The sequence below is a fragment of the Elgaria multicarinata genome, chromosome 10, assembly GCF_023053635.1.
Source record: "Elgaria multicarinata webbii isolate HBS135686 ecotype San Diego chromosome 10, rElgMul1.1.pri, whole genome shotgun sequence".
Taxonomy (NCBI): Eukaryota; Metazoa; Chordata; class Lepidosauria; order Squamata; family Anguidae; genus Elgaria; species Elgaria multicarinata.
Window position 1 is genome coordinate 25,548,784 of NC_086180.1, and position 13,380 is coordinate 25,562,163.

Genomic DNA, 13,380 nt, shown 5'->3' on the forward strand with positions numbered 1-13,380 from the left:
TCCAGCCAGTAACTTGAACCCATAGCCTGCACTCTGGGATGATCGAGAAAAGATCCTGGCCCTCCTGTGTGACAACCTTTCAAGTATTTGAAGAGTGCTAGCATGTGTCTCAGCCTTCTCTTCTCAAGGCTAAACATGCGTAGTTCTTTCAGTCTCTCCTCTTAGAGCTTTGTTTCCAGACCACTGATCATCTTTGCTCTCCTCTGAACCCCCTCTAGCTTGTTTTCATCCTTCTTGAAGTGTGGTGCCCAGAACTGGATGCAATACTCAAGATGAGGCCTAACCAGGGCCGAATAGAGAGGAACCAGTACCTCACGTGATTTGGAAGCTATACTTCTATTAATGCATCCCAAAATAGCATTTGCTTTTTCGCAGCCACATCACACTGTTGGCTCATATTCAGCTTGTGATTCTTTTGTTAATCTTGAAGCTACTGCTAATTGATTTCACTGGATGACTCCATGGGTTCCACATTGTCCAGCCATGCCCTAGTATATATCCAGCATATCAGTAAAAATGCTTTTTTAAGGAGTTAAGAGCTGGTTTTATTTTTGAATTTACTGATCTTTGCAAAATTATTTTTCAGCTTTTAGACGTCAGCAAAAAATCCACTTCGGCCACCATTTATGTGCTGGAGGACACGTTTATTAAATCTGTCTGGGCAGAAGAAAACCATGTTTTGAATGTGAACATTCAGAGAGAAATTGAAGCAAAAGTGGTTTCAAAGTAAGGTGGCTTGTTTGATTATTTTGCAGAAATTGCTTAATGGCTAGCAACGTAACAGATATTTTCTTTGTAAGAAAAAAATGGAAGAGACAGTGGGAAAACATGGAAAAGTTATAAATGGAAGATGACGACGTCTGGACCTCTGTAAAATTCTGTGTTTGAGGAAGAGCAAGCAATTACAGGATAAAAGCCTCATCTGGAAGCACTCTAAACCCAAGCTATTATGCTTTTATGGGCAGCTTGGTGCCTTTTATTAATAGCTTATGTGCTATAATTCAAAACAAAGAAGCAAAGCCCTTTGAAAACTATTTAGTGTATTATGAAAGTGAAAGTAGGTTAACGTATTTTATATTATTGCTTTCATCATTCTACATTCCTTGCATGTCCTGTTTTTGTTCAATATGTTGGATAAATGTCATAATCCATGTCACAGTTTAAAGATCTGTGTGATCTCTCAGAGCTAAAGGGTAGTTATCCAATGTTAGGCCTCATCTACACCAAGCAAGATATTGCAGCATGAAAGTAGTATATTAAAGGCAGGAGCCACACTACTGCTTTTTAGTGGTATTGAAGAGCACTGTTAACTCTTGGGGCCCATTGACACATACCATATACTGCATTCATACCTCAATATTCTGCTTGGTGTGGCTCCTGCCTTTTATATACCACTTTCATACCACTTTCATAGTGCAATATCCTGCATGGTGTAGATGAGCCCTTAGCCTTACAGAATAGATCCATTGAAATGAATGAGACTTAAATTCATCACAACTTAAGTCCCGTTCATTTCCATGGTTCCATGGTTCTACTCTATGTAGGACTAACACTGGGTACTACCCAGAGAGTTCTTTATTTTATTTTAAAGCTGAATTTCTCAACGTGCTGCTGCTTTATCCAATATAGAATTCTTCCTCAGTTGTATGATGTGGACTTAGAATAAATACAGCCCCTGCCTGAGACCATAACCCAGCTATAGATTACTTAGATGTGAAAGTCTTGCAAGTCCTTATCTAGAGATGCTGATATGAAGTAAAGCATGCAGTAATGATAAGCTACTGAATAGGCTGGCACTGGGATATGCCTGTGGGCTTAAGTATGCATTCAAAATGCAAACCAGATTTAAAGCTGCTTTTCAACATGTGCAAATTTAGGCAGAAACTGGAACTGAAGTCAACAGAAGCTGGCCCAAGAGAGATGGCTGGGAAGCAAGCTGCTAGCATTATCAAAGCTCTGGATTCGAATTACGTTGCAATTTCTCTCGTGGCAGAGCCTGTCTCAGATGAATGCAAAAATTGTCCCTCGGTAAGCAAATAGAAGGTCAAGATATGTATACCTTAAATCAGGGCTAGGCAAACGTTTTGGCTCCATGGGCACATTTGGCATTTTGAAAAACTGTCCTGGGCATCACTACAAAATGACTTCCATGAGAAGCAGGGCTAGTCACAAAGAACAAACAACCTGCCTAAAGAACTGAGCACAAGGCAGAGCAGGGGTCTGAGCCCCAACACATTAAACAATTCCTTTGAACCCACAGTTTTCTGTGCCAACAGAAACCTAGTTCCCAGAAGGAAACTCTTCTTCTCTCCCACTGCATCCTCCTCTGACAGCCAGCTCAGTCTCTCCTAACTTTTTCTCTAAGCCTTTCTACAGAAGGCCTTTATGTGCGCTCACAATTCCTCACTTATGTTAGTTTGCGGATCATTTACATGACACTGTCATCCTCCAGGGCCTCTCCCGTGCGTTGTAACCATTTTAGCAGGGTTTTTTTCTAACGAGGAAAGTTTGTGAATGGCGGGATAAAGCCTTGTGCAATTGCACAATTCTGCTGTACCACAGCACCACCGAATGCTTGTGTAATGGAACATAAGGAAAGGAAGAGAAAGAGAATCCCAGGGGGAAACACGTGTAAAGGAACCGATCTTAATCCTGAAGAATCCTTTACACGTGTAAAGGAGCCCACCTTAATCCTGCAAAGAATCTGGAAAGAGAAGCCTTGGTAAATAGTGGGTTAAAGGCTTCATGTAGAAAAGCCCTCTCCCATTCTGGATCACCGCCCATAGATAGGTGTACATGCTGTGTCTCTTAATTAAATGTATTAATATTTGTAAACCCCCCCCCAAAGTGTTCAGGGTATGTATGGTACCTTGTTGGGTGCCAAAAAAAGGTCTCTGGAAGGTGTCTTTGGTGCCTGTGGGCACCATGTTCCCTCCCTCTCCCCCAAATTAAAGTAGGCCAGTAAGTAGCATTCCTTGAAAAGAAATTAAAGTTAAGCAGAATGCAAGGGATTTGTAATGACAAAACACTGACATTTTCAGTCTTTTTAAAATTTTGTGTGGCAATCAGGGCAACTTAGAAAAGTTCACTATTCCATAGCAAGGAACCACAGCAAGTTGTTCTGTTTTATTAGTCACATGGTGATCTGCTTTAAGGCATAAGCCTACACATGTTTAGACAGAAAAATCTCCTACAACTCCCACCATTCCCCTGTCAGCATGGCTGGCTTAAGAATGCTATAAAACACATGGCTAGTCAAAAAGAAAAGGGAAAAATGACCTTTTTCTGTCTAGATATGCATAGGATTGTACATTTAATGGCTTATTTGTTGGTGAAGGGCAGAGGGGTCATAAGATCAGGCCTTAAGTATGAAGATCATTATGTCAGGTTTGCTGATAATACGCATTTTTACATTTTGAATTGATTGTGGTGAGAAATATATACCCATCACTGATTGCCTTTGTCCTTGAATATATTCATCAGAGCTGGGCTGTAGTACTGGAATTGACTTGTTTAGGGCATTGCTGTCACTCTGAAAGTGCCACCCCTGACTCCCTTGAAGTCTTAATTGGGCTCTATTTGACCCAAATATCAGGTCAGTAAAATGCTTTTCATAAGCATAAGAGATTTAGCCATGGCAAATACTGTTTAGTGTGACTTGTCCAACAAGCTGTACTCTTGTTTGCTTATTTATTTGCATACATGTTTAAAGATGTGGAAAAGATGGAGCAGGAGTGTGTCTGAGTCCTGTAGGTGAAAAAACAAGGAGATATTGAATAAGTGGAAGAGGTGTGTACTCTGTCTATGTGGTTTTCTCAGTGAATGTTTGCACCAGCCAGATTCTCCCCGTTGTAGTTTGCAATTTACTTAAAAGTGTTAAGGTATGATTATATTTATTTATATTTATTAATTTATTTATTTGTTACATTTATATATCACCCCATAGCCGAAGCTCTCTGGGCAATTTACAAAAGTTAAAAACAGTAAACATTTAAAAAGTATATAAAATTTAAAAACATAAAAACAACAGTATAAAAACAACAGTATCCATTTAAAAACAACAGTTCTGGGGTCAGTTAAAAAACAAACTTAGCATTGTTAAATGGTGTTAAATGCCTGGGAGAAGAGAAAAGTCTTGACCTGGCGCCTAAAAGATAACAGTCGGGGGGCCACCACCGAAAATGCCTTCTCCAGTTTCCCAGTGTCAAAATAAACCCCATCTGGGCCTTGAAAAATCATAGGGAAGGAGACGTCGGATTTTCATGATAAAGCTAACGGAAAACAAGCTCCTGCTTTCTCACTGGGGCCTGTCTTGACAACGGCGCATTGGTTCCACAAACCCCCCAAAACCCCATGTTTTTGCTCTTGCGGGGTTGCGCCAGGTAATCTCCACGCAAAGGAGCAAGTGCAGAGTTTACATTGATCATCGGAGCTGCCTCCTACCGCCCGTCCCTGCCTGGCATTTCCCCCTTACCTTGTAGGGCTTTCCCCATGAATTGACAGCCAGCTGATAAAGGGAATGGAGAACTTCCCAGCAAAAGAGAGGCTCTTCTCCCCACAGAAAAGAGTGAGAGACTCTTCTCCAGAGGCAGCGCAGGGGTGTTCTGGCGGCCATTCGGGGTTGCCATCCACCTGGCCATACCTCTGCTGCAACTCTGGAACGGCAATAGGCGGCGGATGTGCCAGCCTCGCCTTCATCTGGAGAAAAAAGTTGGAGGAAAGCCCTGTGATGGCTCCACAGTAGCTGCTGCATCATTTAAGTGACTCAGCGCCACTGCAGAGCTGCCCCAGGACTTTCCCTGCATATAGACAGCCCCCAGATCGCTATATTTTACTGTAAGTGCTTTGAAACGGTTAAGGCTGGAAATAGACCATGGAATCTGGAGGGACAATAATAGTATCTCCTAGCACTTACATATCACAATGTGCATAATGTCATTCTGTTGTGGCGTGTACCATGGCCTTCACACCACGTCTTTCCCCTTCTGTCAGTGTTTCTTAAACTTTTGGGACTTGGTGGCCTGCTAGGTTTCCCTGGTGCGAAACTGCGATTTGACCAAACATTTGTGGAACTGACCCAGTAATTCAAGGAGAATCAGTTTCATGAAATCCCCTTCTTCCCAACTTTATTTCATTGATTCATCTCTCCAATTCTTCTGCATGTTTACTTGCACGTAAGTCCAATTGAACTGAATGAACTTACTTCTGATTAGGCATTCACAGAGTGGCAGTGTTAATCTCTGATTCGCCCTTCCCTGTCAAATAAATGCTGTGCTTGTGTTTTCACAAGACATCCTTATTTATTTTGCCGTTTCACTGAAAAATGGATGCAACCCACTTCGAAGGGAGTGAAATGGCTTTGAAATGATCGTTGTCATTTCAAATCAGTTTGAGCCTCCACCCAGCCCTCAATTTATGCTCCCCAAATATGGAGTGCAGTGGAAGCTGGTGACTTCACATATTGGATAGCTCCTTTAGAGTTCTGACTGGTTCTGACTGAAATCCGGAGCAGATTCACTGCCCCATTTGCATCGGGCCCACCAGCCTCCACTGACTAGTTGGGATTCATATAGAGCAGTGGTTCCCAAAGTGGGCGGTACTGCCCCCTTGGGGGCGGTGGGATTGCATAGGGGGGCGCTAAGAGGCAAAGGGGCAGCAGGGGGGTGCTCAAGGTGGTCTTTTCTGAGAAGCGCCATATAGGGGAAGAACCCACACATGTATTAATACTATTTAAGAAGAGTCCTTTTAACGGTGAATTGAAATGTTTCAAAAGCACCAAAACGTTAATGAAGAGACATACCCTGCTTGGTGTGCCCCGCTACGCTGGCTGCAAAACAGAGGCGTTCACTCTCTTTTCCCTCCCTCCCTTGGCAAGCCTGCGGCTGGTGCTTCCCGTTTAAAGGGGTCAACTGAGCTACAAAATGACATTGAACTGAATGTACCAGGAGTTTTGGTTACAGAAGGAAATTTCTGATCACTATCCTCCACTATGGAGAGTGGTTCAGAAGCTCCTGGTTGCATTTCCAACATCATATTTGGTGGAATGTGGTTCTAGTATGGTCTGCCTACTTTTCTCCAAGCAAAGAAATCAATTCCAGATTACTAAACATGGTGATTTAAGACTCATGTAAGGTGACTTTAAACCAGACATTGGGAAACTGGTATCACTTCATCAAGCCATCCATCAATTAAGAATTTACAGAATAGTGAGGTACTCTACCCTATTTACTAAATTTGATATCTAATATACTTACTATATGACTATCAGACTTTGAAAAGATGATATCATTGGAACAAGTTCATCAATTATGTTTAATTGAATAAACTAAAAAAGTAATTAGATTTTGAATAAATATTCAATTAATTGTTACTGTTTTGAATTTTATTGTTATTATCTTCCTTAGTGGGTCGCTGAAAACTGCTATTCTGAATAATGATTTTTATAGTGTAGGGTAGGGAGCACTGGGCATGAGTTTGTGGAACCAAGGTGGCGGTGACCTGAAAAAGTTTGGGAACCTCTGATATAGAGCTGTGTTTGGAGCTCCACATGTGCATGGAGTCTTCAGAAGGCCTCCCGGGCCTCTGCAGTTCTTCATTCTGCTCAGAAGCTGCTCTAGAAAGTTGGCAAGTCTCTACCTTTTAATGGGTCCCCACTAGGCTTCCGTTATTTGCACTAAAAGATGAGAGCGGAAGCAAAGCAGCCACACAGCAATGAAGTCAATGGAGCAAGCCATAAGGAAGGTCTGAGACAGGTAGGAGTATTTTCCCTTCTTCCTCTTGCTGCTGATTCAAGGGAAAAGAGTGTAGGATGGTTCAACTGAAATCAGCTATAGTTAAATCTGCTTCCATCTTTTCAAAAGCAAATGGTTTGAACATATGAAGAAGATATGAAGATGCCTCATACTGAATTGGGCTGCTGATCCATCTAGCCTGGCAACAGCAGCTGTCCAGGGCCAAACGCAGTGGTCCTATGCATCCCCTGCCACCTGATCCTTTTGTCAAGGCGCCTGTTGCTTCAAACTTACATGATACAGATAAAACATCTCTAATTGGATTAGATTAGGAGCTTTTCTACACGAGGCTGTTAATCACGGTATCTACTTTCAGTTTCATCACAGAAGGGCTTTTCCTTTCCTGCTGTTCCACTACATAACCCGTAGGTGGCGGTCTATAGCACAATAGTGCAAATACGCCAGTCGAAACAGCACTTTCAGAAAGAATACCCCATTTACCCCGTTCTAAAACAAACAAACAAGAAAGTGCTCTGAAAAAAGACAGAAGCAAAACAGGAAGATCACATCGTTGTCAGAATAACCTGTAAACAATCATGAGTAAGGAATCATGTGCGCAAATAAATGCCTTGTGCAGAAAAGCTGTAGATCTCAGTATGCTGACAGCAGAATGCAGCTATAATTGGTGGCCTCATGTCATCGCTGAGTCAGATTCAGTCTTACGGCTATTACAAAAGAGATGTTCCTCAGCTAGTCATCGGGCCCAGAGGAGATGTAGTGGTGTTGGGGCTTGGGGTGAACCGCAGTGCATCCCCTCAGCTAAAGAGCCACTAAGCTGAAAGGGAAACTAGTGTAACGGTGCCAGTCTTTTCTATGAATAAGACATGGGCGTGTCCCCAGCAGGGGGCCAAGCTAGTAATCAGAATGCCCATGCTGCTGTAACTGTAGCCGTAAACCAAAGTTTGCCCAGCTACAACTGAAACATAACTATAGTGTCGGATATAAATAAGTAACTCAGCTACATTTCAGAATGTTGGGCTGTCCAACGTTGCACCAGACAGGTGATGGCCTCTAATGGGTGGTGTCCATTTCACAATGGCACTGAGCTAGGCTGGTTTAGTTGCGTTTGAGCATAATTCCCATAAAAACAGTGAAAGGACGCACTGGATTAAGATAGCCTTATTTTCCCACTTTTTGTGGAGCTGAGAACATCCTAATAAAACAGCATAATGTTCCCAGCAGTCTATTTCCATATGGAAAATACTGTATTATACACCACCCAGGGAACTTTTGGTATAGGGTGGTTGAAAAGTACAGCAAATAAAATAAATGAATAGCAAATATTCACACTTATCTTCCAGAGCGCCAGGTCCCAGCAACATTTTTACTAGGGGTGTGCACGGACCCCCCGCTCCGCTCCGCCCATACTCCGCTCCTCTTCGCCACGGAGCTCCGGCTCCGAATCGGAGCTCTGCAGTGGAGGGGAGTGGTGCCAGGTAAGGCCGGGAGAGGAGGGTGGGGGGGTTTACCGGGCCCTGACGGCGGCAGAGCCCGGTAAGGGACCAAGGGGGAGGGGGGCCTTACCTGCCTCCGTCAGCTTCTTCAGTTGAACCGCGAGCTCAATTGAAGAAGCCGACGGACCATGGACGGCGGCAGATAAGGCAGAGGAGGGGGGGTTTACCGGGCCCTGCCGCTGTCGCCGCATGGGCGACAGTGACAGCTGCAGGGCCTGGTAAACCCCACTTACCTTTCTGGCGGAGTTCTGGATCGAGGCGAAGGATCCACCTTCACCTCGATCCTCTTCGCCACGCTCCATTGGCCCCCCAATCCTCTTCGCCTCCGCCTTAAGGGGAGGCGAAGCACCCCGCTCCGCTTCTAATTCACCGGTCCGATTAGAAGCGGAGCACATCCCTAATTTTTACCCGATAGTTTCATTTAGACAAGTGTATGCTAAAATGCTTAAGAACATAAGAAAAGCTGTGCTGGATCAGACCAAAGGCTGATCAAGTCCAGCATTCTGTTCCTACAGTGGCCAACCAGATGTTGAAGGGAAGCCCATAAGCAGGACATGAGTACTATAGCACCCTTTCCTAGCAACTGGAATTGAGAGGCTATCCTGAATGCCTATTCTATGTGACCTTAGGATATTTGAATTTTGAACCAAAGCTGCTGATGTCATTGATGGAGCAAAATAGCCATTTGACTGAGCAAGAAAGGAGTATGTTTGAACAAGCACACCTTTGAAAGGCAGTAGTGTCACAAATACAATAGCTTAGATCTTTCAAGCGTTACATTGAGTGCAGTTCCATTCCTCTGAGCTTGCTTCTTCCGAATGGCAAGTTTGGAAATTATGTACAGTAATCCAATTGAATAAGACCATTTTTACTTTTATTATTCTATTTTGAGTATTTATTAGCAGTATAAATACTCAAAATAGCATTTTATATTAGCAGTGTACAGACTTACAAAAAAACAATTAGGCACAAAAACAGAGAAGATGAAATAAGGCAACAAAAATGTAAAACCATTAACACTTGGGGGCAGGATACCTGAGAGAGCACCTTCTCCCTTATCAACCTGCCTGGTCACTGGGGTCATCAGAGGACAAACTCCTGGTGGTTCCACGTGGCCCTATTGGAGTCCACCTGGAGAAGAGTTTTAAGTGTTGTGGCCCCTTCTCTTTAGAACTTCCTGCCTCTGGAAGTCAGGCAGGTGCCAATACTAGGCTGCTTCCGGCGGCTCCTGAAAGCAATTATTTTCAAGGGAACATTCCTCAGCTGACCAGCCACCATCTTTTATTGGTTCTTCCTTTTAAACTTGATCAATTTTTATTTCTTGTTTTAATGTGTGTGTGTTTTATATATATGACACCTGCTGAAATTCCCCTTTTTATACAGCTGTTATACAGGAGCCCTGTCCTCCTTTCCATATGGTCACCCTATATATAGATTGCACCATATCTAAAATAGATTCCAGAGTGGTGAATATCTATTTTAGATATGGTGCAATCTATATATAGGGTGACCATATGGAAAGGAGGACAGGGCTCCTGTATCTTTAACAGTTGTATAAAAGAGGGAATTTCAGCAGGTGTCATTTGTATGCATGCAGCACCTGGTGAAATTCCTTTTCATCACAATGGTTAAAGCTGCAGGAGCCTTGCCCTCTTTTGTATCTGGTCAAGAGCGCACAGCGCCTACGGCTTTAACTGTTGTGAAGAAGAGAGAGTTTCATCAGGTGCTGCATGCATACAAATGACACCTGAAATTCCCTTTTCAATACAACTGTTAAAGATACAGAAGCCCTGTCCTCCTTTTCATATGGTCACCCTAACATTGCCTCTGATACTGGAGGCAGCACACAGCCACCAGGACTAGTAGCCTTATCCTTCATGAATTCATCCAACCCCCTTTTAAAGCCACTCAAATTGGTGGCCCTTAGTACGTCTTGTGGTAGCAAATTCCATAGTTTAACTATGGGCTGTGTGATAAAGTCCATCTTTTTATCTGTCCTGAATCTCCCACCCATCAGATTCAGGGGATGACCCTACGTTCTAATACTATTCACTCTCGCCACACCATGCATAATTTTGCTAGTTCATAGCCAGCTAGTGCAGGTGTGGGCAACAACATTTCATGTGTCGAGGGTCATGTGATCTCATATGTCAAGGGTCACATGCTGGAGGCCACATGTCTGTGGATAGAGCCAAAAGTGGGTGGTTCACTCCTTCTCTCTCTCTCCCCCCTGCCCCTCCCTTTCTCTCTCCCACTTCCTTCCCATACAGTGGGCTGCCAGGGGAGAGTCAGACCACTTTTGCCAGAAGTCTGAACCGATATCATGCAGAGGCCTTTTGCTGAGGTCTTCATGATATTAGGCTGAGGGCCCACCCCTGATCTAATGAGTTTGTGGTGGAGGCGATATTTGAGCTTCCTAGCTCATACACGCAAATTTGAAGTCAGCCAGTACACTGCCCCATCCGCCCTGCACAACCCCCACAGTGGAAAGCTCTGACTTTCATTTACGAATCCATCTATCTTTCCACAATACGGATAACCGTTCTGAACATCTCCAAAGCAATGCTGAGCATAGTACTATGCATTAGTGACCAGTGGAGGTTAACAGTCTCCACCTGTGTCATGGGCCGTTAACACACACCCCTGCTGGTCATTAATCCGCAGGAAATAGCCTCCACCTCACTTCTCGTCATTACCTAATAATGTTGAGTTACAATTCAGGCAAGATGAATTCTGAACCGCTGAAATTGCAGAGCTATTTGTGGGTAGCATCATCTGCTCTCGCTTAATGGCACTGACCCTACAGAGATAGGGTATTTTAGTGAAGGCTGAGCTGGTGTTGATGTGGTTTCCCAGTTAGGAGAGCGGCAATGAACATTACTGGAAGGAACAGCTGCGCTTTCTTTAAGGAATGCCGTAGATAATGCTAGATAACAGAAGCGGAGGCATATGATAGCACAGGCCAAAATACCCACTCCATTTCTCTAAGGGAGGTCGCTTGAAAGGGCACCACTCAACCTTCTGTTTTCCGCATGGCGGGGGAGGGGGCAAAAGTGCATAAGATGTTTCAGGGAGAAATCTGAAAATGAGCCTAGATGAAGTTTCAGAGTTAAAGATTCTAGGATTTAAAATCTTATTGGATACTGACTGCAATCTTAGGCATGTCTGCTCAGAAGTAAATCCCGTTAGGTTCAATGGGACTTACTCCCAAGTAGGTGTGTAATATTGCAACCTTGCACATCAAATTGATCATCATTTCTGTAGAACAACAGAAACAACTACTGTGGGACTAGCCCTGATCTGTCACTAATAGTTGATAACATAAGTGCAATGTTGGGGCTGGCTGCAGAATTGTTCCTAATTTTGTAATTTTAACAGCTTCCCTTGTGTCCCATACAAATCACTAGATAGTGAAATTCACTAGCATTAATTGCAGGAGCATCTGGTCATGCCAAGTTCCAGGGCTGGGCGGGGGGGGGGGGGGCAGTGGGGCCAGTTGGCATGGGCCTAGGATTTTGAGGGGGCCTTATCTGAGTCCCCCTGGGCAAAGTTGCTTGATTTTTGTGTTGTTGATGATGAATTTGCCCAAAGAAAAGCATGTAAAGCATTTCTGAATGTGAAGAAGTGATGTCTTATATACATCTTGAATAAAAGTGCTTGCCATTACCATTTTTATAAATAGTTCTAGTTCATATGTATTTAGAACTGATTAAAAAAATACTTAATGAACAGTTTGAAATGGGGCCTACATTTCCCATCTGGCCCGGGCCTACTACCAGCTTTGCCCGGCCCTGCCAATTTCACTTGTACCACATTTGTAGGACAAGGATTACCTTACCATGCATGTGTAAAAATGGCTAAAATAGATAGAATGACAGTATCTAAGAACACAAACATAAGTAATTTATGGGTGAATGGATGGATTGTAGATGGGAGAGCTAACCACTTCTATTCAACGATTCCATAAATACTATGTGTAGGTTTATCTTCCTCTTTGCTTAAAGCAGCTGCTATGAAGTACTTTTGAGCAGCCGCTGGAAAGTACTTTTCGTGCCCCCTCGTTCATTTTTTTAATTTTCAGTAAAAATTAAATAAACAAAATTACCAAATAAACAAAATTTTATTATCAAATAAAAAAAATTACAAATATAACTCCTCATAACCCTGCAAGTTCAAAACATTTCCCACGCAGATGCAGAGTATGCCTTCTGTCCGAGTAACCACATGTTCAAAATAAACATGGCCTATGCTGAAAGGGATTAGCATCTAAACATAATCTCAAAATAGCGTTCCATTTTCATATACTGATCCTATAAGCAATTTAAATATAGGCTATGAGAGATCTTACTAGCCAAATGCCTGACATTATGATGAGTGGGGTAGGCAGAGGCAGAGCCTGGGTACTACTGAAATACATGGGGGAAGGAATGTGTAAAGAGACATATTGCATCTCCTGCCCACAGCAGGCTCCTCCTTGTCAGGGAAGGACAAGCTGTACATAGCCTCATTACAACCGTGCCCTTTAGTGCAGTATATTACTTTCTCCCCGTATGAGCCATTGACACCATTGACTTATATAGTAAGAAAATAAACTGGTGCATTTTAGGACCATGCGGGGTGGAAAGGTGGACCTGTCCCTGTTCATTCCCAGTGCTTGGCAGACATGGGGATGGATAAATACAGTTTTACTTTATTTTTATTATTTTTTTTGGATGTAGCCTGCTTGTCTGTATCAACTATTCAAAGTGGTGAACAGCCCCGACCTAACATAATATAAAACATAACATTATTTAAAAGGCTCATTGTGTTAAAACAGCAGTCAAAACAAACAGCTTTCAGTGGAGGCTGGTGACTCTGATCTGAGTACAGTGGTAAATGCGCTCTGGGTTTTAGTCAGAACTCTAAAAGAGCCATCCAGAGTGTGAACTCTTGACTGAAATCTCAAACAGAATCATAGCCCCATTGACATCAGAGCCACCAGCTTTCAATGGCACCATTTTTTAAAAAAATAAAAAAGTACTATCAAGAAGAGCATTGGCAGCAGATCAGAAAGTATATGTAGCGGTCAATCAGAAACCAAAAGGCTGAGGACAAGCCTTGCCTGTCCACTGAACAAGTAAGCAAAGTTGGAACCA

At 43.1% G+C, this 13,380-nt stretch overlaps 1 protein-coding gene across 1 annotated transcript in view; it reads left to right on the forward strand.

Annotated features, from left to right (window-relative positions):
* The window catches only part of MTTP (microsomal triglyceride transfer protein), a 51,464-nt gene that overhangs the window by 15,162 nt on the left and 22,922 nt on the right, over positions 1-13,380 (forward strand). The window contains exons 6-7 of the mRNA XM_063135923.1: positions 587-726; positions 1,878-2,028. Of these exons, the coding sequence (XP_062991993.1) occupies positions 587-726; positions 1,878-2,028 (291 nt within the window). The remainder of the gene's footprint in view (positions 1-586; positions 727-1,877; positions 2,029-13,380) is intronic.